The 16933-nt window shown below is 32.4% G+C and overlaps 1 protein-coding gene across 1 annotated transcript in view; it reads right to left on the reverse strand.

The window, feature by feature from the left end:
- Positions 1-14052: 14052 nt before the first annotated feature.
- The window catches only part of LOC142643983 (uncharacterized), a 34019-nt gene continuing 31138 nt past the window's right edge, over positions 14053-16933 (reverse strand). The window contains exons 6-7 of the mRNA XM_075818678.1: positions 14557-16548; positions 14053-14408 (exon numbers count right to left, since the gene is read on the reverse strand). Coding sequence (XP_075674793.1) covers positions 14053-14408; positions 14557-16548 — 2348 coding nt within the window. The remainder of the gene's footprint in view (positions 14409-14556; positions 16549-16933) is intronic.

A 16933-nucleotide genomic window follows, 5' to 3' on the forward strand; every position in this document is an offset into this window, starting at 1 on the left:
ATATGTGTATATATAATAATATAATTGGGGTCATATGTCAAAAAATTTACATGACATATAATTAGATATCTACATGAGAATTGAAAATAAAATGAATTTGTATTTATGAAATTTCTAATCTTGTTTTACGGAAACATAGGAAGCAATTGGTCAGCTATATACTTGCAATGTCCATAAAAGTTTGTTATGTGATTTAATGGGGAAAATTAAAGCGTTTTGTATATCCGAATTCCCATTAAAACTTTTGTTTAAATATCAGTAGTTTTTTTTTTTTACCAATTTCAAATCTTAGCGTCAGCTATATTTGGAAGTTTCTTTAATGCCTAGCATTTGGCTGAATATAAACATAAGATTAAACTACCAATCAATTAATGCATTATGACGCCCGCTGTCAAAAACGATTTCCTTTCTGAATCTTACGGACAAATATGTCTATATACATGTTTAATGGTTATACGTTTCAACAGCTATGTCTTGAATTCCACGTGAAATTTGGAATAATCAAAAAAAGCTCGTGTTTCATACGAAAAAATTTTGATGGTATTTCTGAGTATTTGAAAAAAAAAAATTCTCATGAATTTTTATGAACACTACAAATTATGGTGTTTCTATTTTCAAGTACTTTAAATTTTGAATTTGATTTACTTTCAGTATTTTTTTAACTAAAAATCTCATTTTATATTGACACGTGTAAAATATGACATGTGCATTGCACATTATTACTTAAGTAAACTTAACCCAATTAACATTAGTTAATTACACCACTAAACTAAAAAAGTAAAAACTAAAAACCTATACGTAAAATCTCTCTCTCTCCTCTCTCTCTCTCTCTCTCTCTCATCGACTGCTCTCTCTCTGTAAATTGTAACCCAGAAACGCAGCTCCCACTGGTTACCCAAAGCCTCCTATCTCCACCGCCGGACAACCTCGAATCCTGTACTGTCTCCACTGCTGGCCTACTGCCTCAAATCCTCCTCTGGTTGTATTCATCTCAACAAGTAAAGAAATTAATGATGTATCTTTGGTGGGGGAGCCGGTCAAAGAGGAGATGTGTAGATTTAATGATGCCAGAGATGGCATAAACATGAAGCAAGGAATTTGAGGCATAAATGTCCAAGCTAAACCCTGTTTTATTTATTTAAATTTATTATTTTTTTTATGTGAGCATGGATTTGTTGGGTATCTTCCAAGGTTAACAAACAGGAACATGCTTTGAGCAAGGAAGGGAAGGTGTAAGCATTGTGTAGGCCTGAATGGCATAGCTGTTGATGGTACAGAAGCAGGGCTTATTTTGGCTCATTGCTATTTGAGTATCCCCTTATCATGGTGTTCCACATGAAAGTATTGCGTCTGCTAATTCAATTCTGTCAAAAACCTTCCGAGCATATATTAAGTTTCCAAAATCCAGTGAGGCACTGAAAGTTAGAAGCCTGCTCACTGGAATAGGGTCTATAATAAGACCTGTTTTGTAAATGTGAGCAGGAATCTGCAATAGTCCATCATATTTGTACATCTCTCAAGCAGAGACACTGTTTGTGCTACATTTGATTCGACGGAGAGCTGATTTGGTGGATTCAACAAAATAGGTGCCATTGAATTATAGGTACTCTCTATTTCAACTTGACCGCCTAGGCTCAACAACATTCGAAAGATAAGCTTTTGATGATGACCATTTAAGAGGGCTATGATTCTGAAAACTCATTAATTAAACAGCTTTGACTACAATGAGAAGCTCCCTCCACAAGTTACTGACTCCAAATTTTTGATTGATCAAAGTTTGTCGGTACTGAATTAGAGAACCACAAGAGATGCTTGCAGAAGCATGAAGATGCAAAGACTTACCAAAATGAGCACACTTATAGAGAACGAAAATAACATGAATGATGCAGCATAGTTATGCATTGTGTAGCACTCTGCTATAGCGATAATGTTTACCAATAAATAGACATACAAGCTTCAGTAGAGCTCAATAAGGAAGTGCTGAATGGCAAGGTTTATCTATCAGGTACAAGATGCTTAGAAACCATGGGAGCCTATTAAAAAAAACGCTTAATCAAAGGAGCTCTGGAATTACCCACAGAATCATTCTCGCTCCCACAGTAAAAAGAAAATTGTTAGGTTCTAGGTATTTAGGAACTAATGTATTAGAACTCTAATGAGTATTGTGTTGGCAAACCATGATCAAAATATTTAGTCTAGGTTTAGACTTGCTCAAAGTTTGGTTTAATGTAAGTTTGGAATCAAGTAGTTGCAAGAAATTATTGTTCTATTTCTGCACGGCTGATCGATCAAAAAATAGACTCAATCGATCGAGAATCGTGTATCAAGAATTTTCTACAGAATTTTAAGTCGGCCCAAACACAGTTCAAGCCCATTAAAAATTAGGGTTTCAGATCTACTTCTCTCACTATATAAAGAAAACTCTAAGCACGTTTTTAAAGGCTTCTAAGAGAGAGAAGAGTGTGCCTCTTTTTGTATCTAGGGTTTGTACCCAAAAGCTCTCTAGAGTCTTTGTTGCTCATATTGCTGTTTGTGTGAATCTCTTGTGAGATCAGAGAGGTGCTTGTCTTCACACAAGTTTTGGATTATCAAAAAGGAGATTACTTCAAGAACTTGATGATTATTCAGTTGCTGCTATAAGAGCTTAAAGATACACAAGCGGGAGTGCTTGTACTTGCTGGAGAATCCAAGAAAGAAGGAGTCCGTAGTCTTGGAGTTTGTACGTAGTCGTGTCAGTAAGTTCTACTGGTGGGTAGCAATAGGATGTTAGTGGTCTAAGTCGCTATTGTACAATTTCGATTCTTTCATAGTGGATTTAAGTTTACCTTGAGGGTAGCTAGGTTAAATCCTCCCCAGGTTTTTTACCGATTTGGTTTTTCTAGGTCATCATATCATTGTGTTATTTATTATTTCCACTATTTTGCATGATATGATTATATGATTGTGTTAACCTAGATCTGGAATTCGGACTAAGTAATAACTTGGCTTGTTAACTAAGTTAATCCAATTGTGTGTTTAAGGGGTCTAAACAAACTATACAAGTGGTTTCAGAGCAGGTAACTCTTTTGTTTTAGATCTTTTGATCTAAGAGCTGATCCTTGATCCCTGTTATCGTGGATAATTTGAAGTGTCTTTCTGCTCATGTTTGTGATGATTTAAATAAAAAGGACACTGTTGTTTCTGTTGATTTTTTTGATGCTTTTGAAACTCTTCGTAAGGAATTATCTAAATCTTTAAAAATTGCTAAGAAATTCAAGGAAGAGTTAAAATTGGCTAATCTTGAAAAAGAGGAATTGATTGTTAGATTAGATGAATCTAATAAAAAGAATGAATTTTTGAGAAATCAAATTTCCTCTCAAGATGAGAAGATGAAAAGCTTGGAATAAGAGTTAGTTGAATCCAAGGCTAAAATTGAAAATTTTACTAGTACCAAACCTACTGTTGATAACAGAAGTGTTTCTGTTTCTCTTACGCCTAAAGCTGAAAAAGTTTATGCCCCTCCTTTCAAGAGAAATAATAAAGAAAAGACTTATTTTGCTAGGTTAAACAAGGGTAAAAGTTCTGATGTAGACGCTAAAGTTTCTACACCTAAGTCTAAACCTACTATTAGAGAGCATAAGAAATCTATTTTTGTGCCTACCTGTCACCTTTGTGGTGTTGTTGGTCATATTAAACCAAATTGTTCTTTGTTGAGGCAAAAATCAAAATCTGAGAATAGATTTACTGTTAGGAATACTGATGTTCCTAAATTTGTTCTTGTTTGTCACTTTTGTGGTGTCTCCGGTCACATTCGTCCTAATTGTCATAAATTGAAATTTAAACATTCTGTGTTTCAATCTAGGATATGTGATGATATTTCTCCTGCCATAAGTTCATATAAATTGTTTCATATGCTTTTCAAAAATTTAAGCTTGTTGGCTTGTGAAAGAAAATTGTAGGATTTTAGTCTTTTTAGAAGATTGGTGTAATCTCTCAAATACACTCTGCTTCGCATGGATTTTCACCTACAAAGCCGAAGACTCACGCTATATGGGTGAAAAAAGATTCTCTAAGGTGAGTGTTGTTTACTTGTCCTTGATTTAATTCTTTCAATTAATTGTGGACATATTTTTTTCTTTTAGTTTTTGGTTGTTTTATTTTCTTAGGTTGTTTTGTTTTAAAACAAAAAATCCAAAAACATTGAAAAATTTCAAAAAGGCAAAAATATTTTATTTTAAGTCTTGTTTTATTTTTCTTGAGAATTACATGAATTATGATATTTCTCTCTTAATTTAGAACATGCTTGACATTGTAAAGAAACTTGAATTGTATGTGATATATGAGTGCTAAGCTATTTTTTATTTTATGTGAGTATGTACTAGTTTGTACATGTATTCAAGGGTTAATTAAGAAATTGATATTTCTTGTTTGTGTACCCTCTATAGCTTAGTTAAGCACTGTCATGCATTGCATTTGCATTATTGTTCATCTAGCATAATGTGTGATCTTTGTTTTTGGTCATAAAATTTTTTAAAATAAAAAGATTTTTATTTCTTTTGTATTATACATCATGGATGTGTGATTGAGGTTGGCCATATTATCTTTATATAACAAGTTTATGTACTTTGTTTAACTTGGATAAGCTTACTTTCTTGCACTTTATTAGTTTGAGCTTTGTAGTGCATGTTGTGTGGGAAGATGTTTATAGTTTTTGATCACTTTGTCTTGATCTTGAAATCATATGCTTTTAATTGTCGAACTTGAACTTAATGAGAAAGGCATAAATAACCATCTCACCACTGTTTACTAGCCAATCATGAACACCTTAGTGCATATCGTAAGTTTTTTTACTCAAGAAAGTGTAGCACATGCACAAAAAGAACATAAGGTGTAACCTCGGTTTAAATGCTTAAAATTGGTGTGTACATTATCCCGGCTATTTTTAATAAGTTTCTGAAAAACTTAAAATTTGTGTGTACATTATGAGGCAAAATCAAGAAACTTACATGATTGCAAACTTTTATTTTAGGAGATGTGAGAGTTATATGATGTAACTCTTTAAGGGATAGTCTCTTTTAAATTTATGTGATGGATTTTGTAGAAATTGTGTTTGATTACTATCTACAGATCACCTCACATGTATCTCAAGTTTTTGCTAGTTGCACACACTACACAAGTTACTCTTTGTTAAACTTGGTACATGATTTAGTGTGTGAATTTGTTTTGGCCATCCAAGATTATATGTTCCTTGATTTTGATGCAAAATGTGTTTAAAGTTTTTGTTTTGAGGACAAATTGATTAAAATCTTGTTTTTGGAAAATCTGGGTTGAATTCATGTGTTTTTGAAAAATTTTAAGCTCATACTCATGCATTTCGTTCATGAAACACTATGCTTTGAGGAGTTCTTGCATTAAATTGCTGTATTTTTCAAAATTTTGATTTTTCCAAATTTTCGATCGATCGAATCTGTCTCTTGACCGATCGAAATTGCGATAAAAATTTTGGTTTGAATCTACCTGACTCGATTGGTATTCGATCGATGCTCAATCGATCAAAACTGAAAAATTTTCAGTTTCTATGTTTTTGACCAAATTTTTTTTCATGCATCATTTGTGTTTATGATTCACATGCATTGATTTTTGTATCCATCTTGCAGTTTTGCAGTCATATCTCTCATTGTTTTCACACATAACATGCATACACTTTGCCAAATTAGGTACTCAACTTGATTTAAAAAATTAATTGATTAATTTTTAAGTCCCTTGTACATTCTAGTATATGCTATTTTTTATGTGTAAATTGCAGAAAATATTTTTCTTAAGAGATATGATGGATGATCAATGTGCAAATATTTTCTCTACTTATGCAACTGTTTATGGATCACATAGTGTCAAGATTGAATTTATTGAAAGAGAGAATATTTTTTTCATGTGTATCCTTAACTTTATTTTTTTTAAAGTTAGGTTTGTGAGTTTTTTTTTTTTCCCCTCCTCCTAAATTTTCCCCAAAATTGTTTTTTCCAAAACTTGTTTTGTTTTTCCTATTTTTATAGGGGGAGAAAAGTATTTTTTATACCTTTGTTGTTCATAGGCGGAGTTATTGCTCTTCATAGGGGGAGTTGTCTCTATTTTCTATAGATTTATCTTGTTTTGTGTTCCCTTAATTCTTTATTTCCTCTTGTTCTCTTTTGAGTTACTCTTTGTTTGAGTTATCTTTGTCAATACGTGACAAAAAGGGGGAGATTTCAATGAAATGTGGGAATATGTGTGGAAAATACAAGAATGTTCTGTTTAGGGGGAGTTGAAATTGTTTTTGATCTATCTAACTTAGGGGGAGAGTTAGTTTGTACATTTGTTGTTTTACTGTTTTTCTGTCACACATACGTTTATGCGTTTTGTTTAGTGTTTCAGGAAATATACAGGTTGATTCAATTAAGCTGCTGTCTACACTTGCAACTGATGGATAGTAGTTAGGATTGGATTTGATGGGCATATTTTAGTAAAGGGTTTTTCTTTGTAAATTTTGAGTTTTTAGTTGTGTTTTGTCACGGATTGCCAAAGGGGGAGTTTGTTAGGTTCTAAGTACTTATGAACTAATGTATTAGAACTCTAATGTGTATTGTGTTGGCAAACCATGATCAAAACATTTAGTCTAGGTTTAGTTGCTCAAAGTTTGGTTTAATCTATGTTTGGAATCGAGTAGTTGCAGGAAATTACTGTTCTATTTATGCACGGCTCAATCGATTGAAGAATAGACTCAATCGATCGAGAATCATGCATCAGGAATTTTCTGCAAAATTTTAAGTCGACCCAAACACAATTCAAGCCCATTAAGGATTAGGGTTTCAGATCTACTTCTTCCACTATATAAAGGAAACCCTAAGCACATTTTTAAAGACTTCTAAGAGAGAGAAAAGTGTGCCTCTTTTTGTATCTAGGGTTTGTACCCAAAAGCTCTCTAGAATCTTTGTTGCTCATATTGCTGTTTGTGTGAATCTCTTGTGAGATTAGAGAGGTGCTTGTCTTCACACAAGTTTTGGATTATCAAGAAGGAGATTACTTCAAGAACTTGATGATTATTTAGCTGCTGTCATAAGAGCTTAAAAATACACAAGCGGGAGTGCTCGTACTTGCTGGAGAATCCAAGAAAGAAGGAGTCCGTGGTCTCGGAGCTTGCACGTGGTCGTGTCAGTAAGTTCTACTGGTGGGTAGCGATAGGATGTTAGTGGTCTAAATCGCTATTGTACAACTTCGATTCTTTCATAGTGGATTTAGGCTTACCTTGAGGATAGCTAGGTTAAATCCTCCCTAGGTTTTTTATCGGTTTTGTTTTCCTAGGTCATCATATCATTGTGTTATTTATTATTTCCGCTGCTTTGCATGATATGATTATCTGATTATGTTAACCTAGATCTGGAATATGGACTAAGTAATAACTTGGTTTGTTAACTAGGGTAATCCAATTGTGTGTTTAAGGGGTCTTAACAAACTCTACAAAAATGAATCACATGGATGAGACGTTATCACATTGATTGATTTTCCCTTTCAAAAAAAAATTAGTTTCTTGTTTCTTTTAATTTTCTTTTCTGCAAACAGCCCCCCATATAAAAAGAGAGAAGCAGGATATAAAAAACAAACAAGAATAGGAAAGCTTCCCACTTACAAAATTCTACAAGTAATCTACTCAATCAAAATTTTACTCTCATGATCATTTACCGTGAATTGAGAAAACCTCAAAAAGTGTATCAGATAGATTCCAGAGGATCCACACAGCTATATGATAAAATAAACATAATTAATAAAATAAAAAATCAAGCTTCTAATGTTGTGAACCAAGTCATATGCACCTAGAGACAGCATTGTAGTTTGTAAGGAAATGTGAACAGAGTTTTCTTGGTTTCCTATCAAATGTAAACTAGGACTACAAAAAAAGTGATACCAGTTTGAGCCACAAACTTTATCTCTCACAATAGCTAAAATAAATTTAGCCTAAACTGTAAATATACATAACTTTTTTCTCTATAAATTTTATCTCAAACAATAACTTAATGCATTTCAAGTGGTCTAACAATAAAAAATAGTCATCGATCTGCTAATGGTCTAACAATAAAAAAACCAGCTTCAATCTGCCAATGGTCTAACAATAAAAAATACCAAAAAGTTAACAGTTTACCAATGGTTTTGCCAATGGTTTAACAATAAATAAAAACAAAAAAACAAAAAAGCAACTTCAATCTGCTAATAGTCTAATGATAAAAAAATACTAAAAAGTTAACAGTTTACCAATGTTCTAACAATAAAAAACAGTCTTCAATCTCTAACAAATAAATTTGCATAGTCTTCAATATCCATTCAGTAAAGTTGCACCCTAACTCCAGCCTATGTAGTACTTTTGCCAATATGATAAAAAAAATACTAAAAAGCCAATTCAGTGAGCATATTTTTTGTAAAATTCATATGCATTCTCATCACAATCAAATTTCATGCCAATTGCTGGAGTATTTGATTTGTTTGGGCTTCCAGGAGTAAGTTCTACTTTAGCCTCCTCTTGTTTATTAGCTATCCAACCAATGAATTCATATTACAATACAATTTCTAGTACTTCTACAATTTCCTTGCTTTGTCTACTTGAAGAATTTGATTTGTTTGGTCTTCCAAGAGCAAGTTTTACTTCAGCTCCTCTTGTTGATCAACTATCCAACTAATGATTTCATCTTCCAACATAATTTCTGGTACTTCTACAATTTTCTTGCTATGTCTACTTGGAGTATTTGAGTTTTTTGAGCTTCCATGAGTAGGTTCTACTTGAGCCTCCTCTTGTTGATCAACTATGCCACCATTCAATTCATTTTCCAATAAAAAAAATTTGACTAGTATCCATCATCTATAGTCAAGATACATTATCAAAATCAAATAAAAGAAAGGAAAGTTTTATAAACAATATTGAAAAAAAAAAAAAAAAGGTATTCCAATATTCTGGACCCATTAGATAATACTCTCAATGAATCACTTACAAACACTAGAGTTTTAGAATTTCTAAATCTCGAAGCCTATAAAGTTTACTTACCCTCAGTTGCTTATATTTTTGAAAATCAAGTCAATATGAGCAAGAACAACAATTTTTTTTAGATTAATCAAAGATAAATTCAATACTAAAGAAAAAGGAATACATGCAATTTCTACAACTCAACTAAATTTAGTATCACAAAAACTACAACAAAACCACAGTACAAGACAACAAATAGTAGCACTATTACATATTAGAGAAGAAGAAATACACATAAATTCTTTTTTTTAATAAGTAAATTAAGCTAGATTTGGTAACTTATAAACAATAGCTAGCAAATCCTCTTTAGTTCTTGAAGGAATCAAGGTTATCAATGAACGGTCAAACTAAAACACGCACATTTAATCAAACAAAACCAGAAAATCCAAAACTCACATTAATAATTAAACACAATTCATTCAAAAAAATAATAGAATTAAAAAAGTAAATTTAGTTATCTATGAATAAAACAAAAGAAAATTTAGTTTTGACCGGTGAAGCGACGAAGCAATGTACAAGAGGTGGCTTTGAGTGGCGAAGATTGGGTGGGTTGGCAGTGGAGATAGAGAAGGATTTTAGATGGTGGACCAACGGTGGAGACTTACAAAATTTGAGGTTAATCGGCAGTGGAGACCTGAGGGTTTGGGTTGGTCAACCAGCGGTGAAGACAAGAGGCTTTGGGTGATCAGTGGGAGCTGGGTTTCTGGGTTATAATTTACACACACACAGAGAGAGAGAGAGAGAGAGAGAGAGAGAGAGAGAGAGAGAGAGAGAGAGAGAGAGAGAGAGAGAGAGAGAGAGAGAGAGAGAGAGAGAGAGAGAGAGAGAGAGAGAGAGAGATAGAGATTATACAGAAAATTTCATAGATAACTAGTTAACTAGGGTTAGTTGGGTTAATAAAAACTAAAAATTTCATAAATTTAGTACTAGATAACTAAAAATGTTCATATTAGTTTTTATTTTTTTTATTTTTATTTTTTAATAGGCGGTGTAGTTAACTAGGATTAGTTGGGTTAAGTTTACTTAAGTAATCATGTGTAATACACATGCCATTTTTTACACATGTTAATTTATTAGATCAATTTATAGCCTTAAGCTACAACTGGATTTATAGCTAAAATTTGTCCTTAAAAAAAATATGTTTCGAGAAATACTATTTGGGACTCATAAAATAGTTGATGATAAATTTCAACTATATGAATTATCTTGAGAATTGAGATGAAATTTTTTTTTTTTGGCCAAGTGTGAAAAATTTTAGTCTTATAGTGAAAAGGGCATTCCTATTGTTAAGTGAGAATAATGGTGCCACATGAAGATTGTATTCCTTGTATAAAGTAGACGCTTGTATTTGTGTCAAAAAAAAAAAATGAGAATGAGTAGGCATTCCTATTATACAATTGTGTGGTACAGTGATGCCAAGTTTTACGAAAATATTAAGTCCCTTATTCTTGTAAAACTATGAACATTTTTTGTTCCGAGAAGTGGTTCCTAGTAGTTAGAGACTACTAATCCTATGTAGATTCTAGTAAATCTACATCTCTTGCCATATACTTATGAGTTGTGAAATGGTGGGAAAACAATTTTTAGTGGGATAAATTTTGTGCTTAAGTAACCACCGAGAGCAAGAGTAATATTTTAAAAAAATTTTATATATCATATACAAAGTGGTTTCTACTACACTAGAAACACATACATTAAAGCAAGTTACTCAATTGAATATATAGTGATGAAATTATAAATAAATAAATGTGATTACCACTGGCCATGTTTATGGTGACTCTATCCAAAAGCTAATTAAGTTTAAGCTAGTGAAGAAGCAAATAGCTTATATATGTTTATGTTGTTAAATATAAATATATATATATATATATATATATATGAATTTATCTTATATTAGCACGTACTTTTTTATTATAATATCGTTATATAAAATAAAGTGTTGTTCCTCTTAAAAAAAAATGTTGTTTCCCTAGACTTTTGAGCTTTTATATAAATGAAATGATGAATATTTATTTGGAATCGAAAATCTAGATGTATATCGAGGGGGATGTGACTAAAACCCAAAGAAAATAAATTACCTACCTAGGGACTAGAGTTCCCAAGAACTAGATTCAAAGGAAAGAGAAAATCATAGAGTATTTTGTATAACACACTAAATTTTTAGTACACATACTCTTGTCCCTCCCTATGATGTAAGTGCATATATCTCATAACTTTTGTAGGATGAGTTTTCTATTTAAAACTCTTAATGTGATCTATAACTCTTATGAGTGGGGTGTTAGAGTTACAAGAGTATCATGGTTTTGAAATTTGGATCAAACCGTACGGTCGGACCGGATTAACCAAAAACTGGTAAACACTTTGATTTTTTTAACTTACAAAACCGAAAATTCCACTTTTGCAATGAACCCCTTGAACCGCGGTAAAATTGTGCAGTTTTCAAAACATGACACTGGTTTGCCAGTTACTTCTCTGGAAAATTTTACAGCAAAGGTGGTGATAGATAGTTTCGGTCTTCATATAAAACAGCTTCCCGTTTGCCAGATCTGTTCTTTAAGGAAGAAAGAGTGAGGTAGAGAGAGAAAGAGGTAGAGTGAATGAAAGACCGAACATAGAGAGACTTTGTTGTTATAGATTTTTTGAGGAACTGGGGAAGACATAGTCAGAGAAGTGGGGAAAGGAAGAGATGAAAATTAAGAAGTGGGTTAGGAAGACAAAGTTAAGGACTGGAAAGGAATTTATTAGATTGGTTGGAATATTGTATCAGATTTCTTGGAAACCGTGATTTTAGTGAGAAAAAGCCAATGCTGAGACTTGAACTAGATGACGTGACAGTGAGTAGAAATTTGATTTTAATGAGTTGAAAATTTTATATTTCTATTTTTGTTGATTTAGATTTTAGAGTAGATACTTTTCTATATAATTTCTTGAAGAGTATTCTCTATTTACTTTTCTTTTCTTAAAAAAAAAAAAAAAAAAAAAAAAAAAACCTCTCTTTATTTACTCTAAAGTATTATATAAAACATTAAACATACCAATAAAATAATCATTATAACTAAATGTTTATAAAAAAAAATTCATTATAACTATAAATACTTGAATGATTAAATGTAATTTTAATGTATTGTTTTATGCTTTATTATTTATTATTTAAATTTGTGATAATATACTTAAAAATTATTAAATTTCTATATGTTTTTTAAATCAAGATTGCTCATTATTATATTATTTGAATATTATTTTATTATTAAATGATTTATGACATCATTACAGTCCGACCTCGGTTCAACCTCAAAAACCTTGAACCTCTCATTTGTTTGGTTCTATTAACGGTCTGGATTTCAAAACAATGATGAGCATTCTTGATAGATACACCAAAGTGAGCATGGAAGTGAGGCTCCTTCCTCTGAGAATAGGGCTAATTCTCTAAGTTGCTTATGATAGCTAGGATCAAGCACAATGCCGTAATGTGCTGGCTTAGAAGCTCATGGCAGAGTACTGGAATATTATGTGTGTGATGCAATGTCTTGTTTCCACACAAAAAGTCATAGTTCAAGAAATTGCTTACTATTGACTTTGGAACAACATTGTTGAAACACTAAATGAGGGTTCAAGCCTTTGGCACCCTCATTATGCACAATGTTCTATCTTAACCCAGAAAATATTTACATGTATTTTATCTATGATTTTATAAAAGTAAGTGGGGGAATTATAGGAATATTTTTATGAAAATAAAAATACTTTATATTTATTATTATTTTCAACTATTTGTTAAGAGTTGGCTGCATAGTAAATGTTAGTGACTAGCGTTTTTCTTTTTACAATCTTAATTCATTGCTTTTAACCATTACCTTAATTGGTTGAATTTGTACAGTTTTTATGTTACCGTTGGCATTGATATATTATGATTCAATATAATTACTTTTCCCTATCCATTTTAAGGATAATTAAAACAGCAATAAAGAAAATTTAAAACCCAAATAAACATGATCTTTATTTTACAGTTTCTTCAGCCTATGAGAATATGCAGCCAACATGTCCGGTTTATTGATGTGAGAAATTCAATTTTCTCATGGACGCTATTTTCGTGTGAAAATAAAACTTTCTACATATTTGCTAAGTAAAAATTCTAGTTTCATGACAATAATATATCCTTATATATACTATATTTCCGAGTAAAAGAAAAGTATTATTGAGAGCTTCTTATCCTACAAGCAGTGTAGGTTTATAAGGATAGTCAGCGAAAGTAGATGGGTTGTTGTATCTCAGGGGTGGCATGTACAATATTTTAGTCTACTACACCGAAAACCTCGTAGATGCATGTATCGTCTCAAAACAGTGACACCATAACTCAACCTGCCATCTAAAAACATTCATGAATTGATGGTAATTTGCTCCTGATGTTATGAGACTACTTTGAAGCATTATTGAAGTAATATTTCTCCATTATTCTCTAATTTTTATGGTATATTTTAATTTATGTGAATTTTAATCATTTATACGATATGTTGAATGTTATGAAATTCAATTTTTTTATTAATTATTGTTCATAAGAACAACATAAGGATGAGAATAAGAAGAGGCAAAGAAAAAGGAAGATAAAATGATAGAGGAAGAGTGATATTAATGTAGATAGTAGTGGGGCGATGAAAAGGTAAAAGGAAGGGAAAATGTTGGAAAAAGTGTGACAATAATTTGGTGATTAATAAGTTGAAAAAAGTTAAAATAGAGAGAGAGAGAGAGAGAGAGGTGGATGATGTGGGTACTAATATGACTCAACAGGAGCATAGCAACAATAAATGTTACGCTTCAACTTTTAGATATATATAAATATAGATATGGATAGGTTGGGTAAATTAATGTCTCTAATATATATAGTTAATCATACATCCTTCAACATTATTGTAAACACAAATTGCTTTGAGTTGCTCTACTCCAACAAGTTTTTTAGGGGAGTACCATAACTTACAAATATATAATTAGTGATACGAACAGAAAGGAAAAACTATAGACAAAATTCTCAGTTGTCAATCTTCTCCAACATCCTTTAGAAACTTCAATTTGATATTTTTGAGTGTTGTTACGACATCTCTCATGTTTGACCTCTCTTCAGGTGCCTCTGTTGAACAAGTCATAGCCAATTGCATAATGGACAACATACAATCTAGCTTAGCATTAAAATTCTCTTCACCTTTCTTTAGCAAATTAGAATCTATAACTTCAATTACTGAATGGGGTAGTGATTGTCTTACCCAACCTTTTAGGCTCATTTCTCCAGCAAACATTTCATCTATGGGATTCTTTCTTGTGAATGTTTCCATTAACAAAATGCCATAACTATACACGTCACCGCGAGTGGAAATAATCCCTTGTGATCCATACTCTACAAGTTTGATTGAAATTTATTATCAAAATGTATTAAATATCTATAATTGATGGTGAAAAGGAAAATGCACAATGTGTTTCTAAGAAAGCTTTGTATGTGCGTGTGTTTGTAAAAGTAAAATTGAATTGGAAATTAGGAACAACACCTGGTGCCATGTAACCAATAGTGGCCAATGTCATGGTTTTTGTCATAGAGTCTTCATTGCCTAAGAATTTTGAAATGCCAAAGTCACTCACAAGTGCTACCTTATCTTTGTTTAGGAGAATATTGCTTAGCTTCAGATCACAATGAACAACAGGTAAAGGACAACCATGATGGAGATACTCTAATGATGATGCAACATCTATCATCATACCCAATTTTTCTAGCATATCCAAGAAGTGGCTATGAGAATACAACCACTTTTGAAGGCTCCCCTTGGGCATGTATTCTAGTACCAAGGCTTTAAAATCAATGCTACTACAACTACTGATGATTTTCACAAGATTTCGGTGGCGAATACTACACAATACATCACATTCAACTTCAAAACTCTTAAATCCTCCTTCTATATTCAAATTAAAAACCTTTATTGCAACAGTAGTCCCATCTGAAAGTGTACCTTTGTACACTAAGCCAAAACTCCCTTTCCCAACCAAGTTAGCTTCGCTGAATCCATTTGTTGCTTGTTCAAGTTCTAGATATGTTATTCTTCTCCACGTTGCTAGAGCTAACAAATCTCCTTGACCATTATGTTTTGCGTCTCTCTTTTGGCGTCTCAGCAAAGCATATATGAGGAATAATGCTAGTATTGTTGCAATCATTGCTGGTAATATATACCTTACTATAACTGTAGTGGTTGATTGTCCAACATTACTTGTTTCACAGGGTGGAACTTTAAGTTGGGGTGGACCACATAATGCTTGATTTCCCATGAATGATGAAGCTGAGAATTGAGCAATAGCACCCCCAAATGGAATTTCACCTCGCAATCTATTGAAAGACACATTGAAATATTTAAGGCATTTGAGTTTCATTAGAGACTTTGGAATTTCTGCTGAGAAGTTGTTATCAGAGAGATCCAAGTGTTCCATGCTTATCAACTTACCAAATGACTGGGGAATAGGACCTTGGAATTTGTTATGTGCTAAGGATAGGCTTACCAAAGAACATAGGCCTCTAATAGCATGGATATCACCTGATAGTTTATTCCATGATAGGTCCATATGTGTTACATGCTCCAATTTCCCAACATCTAATGGTAGATAGCCACTTAAAGAATTAGAGGACAAGTTTAATTGCAGTATTTCTGTAAGACTCCAAAAGGATGAGGGTATGGAAGTTAGCTTATTGGAATTCAAGTACAACTTTTGAAGTTTAGAAAGACTTCCCCAGCATGTTGGTATTGGTCCAAAGAGCTTATTATGGTTTAAAAATAATTCATCCAGTTTCCTCAACTGACAAATACCCTTTGGTATAGATCTTTGTAATCTATTGTGTTGAAGATACAAACCTTGGAGGTTTCTCATTCCTCCAACCGTAGATGGAATTGGTCCAACCAATTCATTGTTTTTTAGGTTTAAGGTCATCAAGTTGCTTAAATTACCAATCTCTCTTGGAATTATGCCCTTAATGTTGCAATTAAATGCTTCAAATTCTTCCAAAGAAGTAGAGAAATTTCCTATGGAAATTGGAAGAGTTCCATTTAGTGGGTTATCTGCTACCACTATACTTGTCAAATCTACGCAGTTTGTCAATGATAAAAGAAAACTCAATTCTAGAGTCGAAGAGTTGCTAGTCAAATAATTGTTGACTAAGTTAAGTCTCTCCAGATGCCTTAAATTTCCCAAAGTATTAGGAATAGAGCCAGAGAAATAGTTTGCACCCAACTCAAGTTCAACGAGCATAGAAGCATTTGAGATAGAACTGGGGATTATTCCCTTTAGTTCATTGCCCCATAGGTAAAGCACCTTAAGATTTGGAAGCCAATTGCCTATACTTGGTGGAAGATGGCCTGAGAGCTGGTTCATATATAAACTAATGACTTCAATCTTTGAGCTATTGAAGATTGCATCTGGGATGTGATCAGCTAAGCTGTTATTAGCTAAAGTTACTTCCGTCAGATTTTGAAGTGCGCCAATCTCAAGTGGTATTTCACCTACCACAATAACTCAAAACAAATTCAAACCTCATTATCCACGAAGTATAATTTTTTTTCTCTTTGAAATATACATCCAATGTATTTAGAAAAATTGATGGTAACTATCATATAAAAGGTAACAACCATCCTATGTACTAAGTGCATTTGAGCCAAGAGCCTTATAGTTCAACGTGTTAACAACTCCTGAAATTTTCAGTGAAGATATATATGATTCAAATTTTCCTCTCCCAACTAAAAGAAAAAAAAAATTAAGTGCATTTGACAAGGTAAAAAAAAAAAGGATCGCTTTTTGGCGAATCTCGCACAAACACACATATACAAATAACAATACTAATCAAATAAGCAAATCAATATACAATACTCATCCAAATCACTCTATGTA

The sequence above is a fragment of the Castanea sativa genome, chromosome 7, assembly GCF_040712315.1.
Source record: "Castanea sativa cultivar Marrone di Chiusa Pesio chromosome 7, ASM4071231v1".
NCBI lineage: Eukaryota > Viridiplantae > Streptophyta > Magnoliopsida > Fagales > Fagaceae > Castanea > Castanea sativa.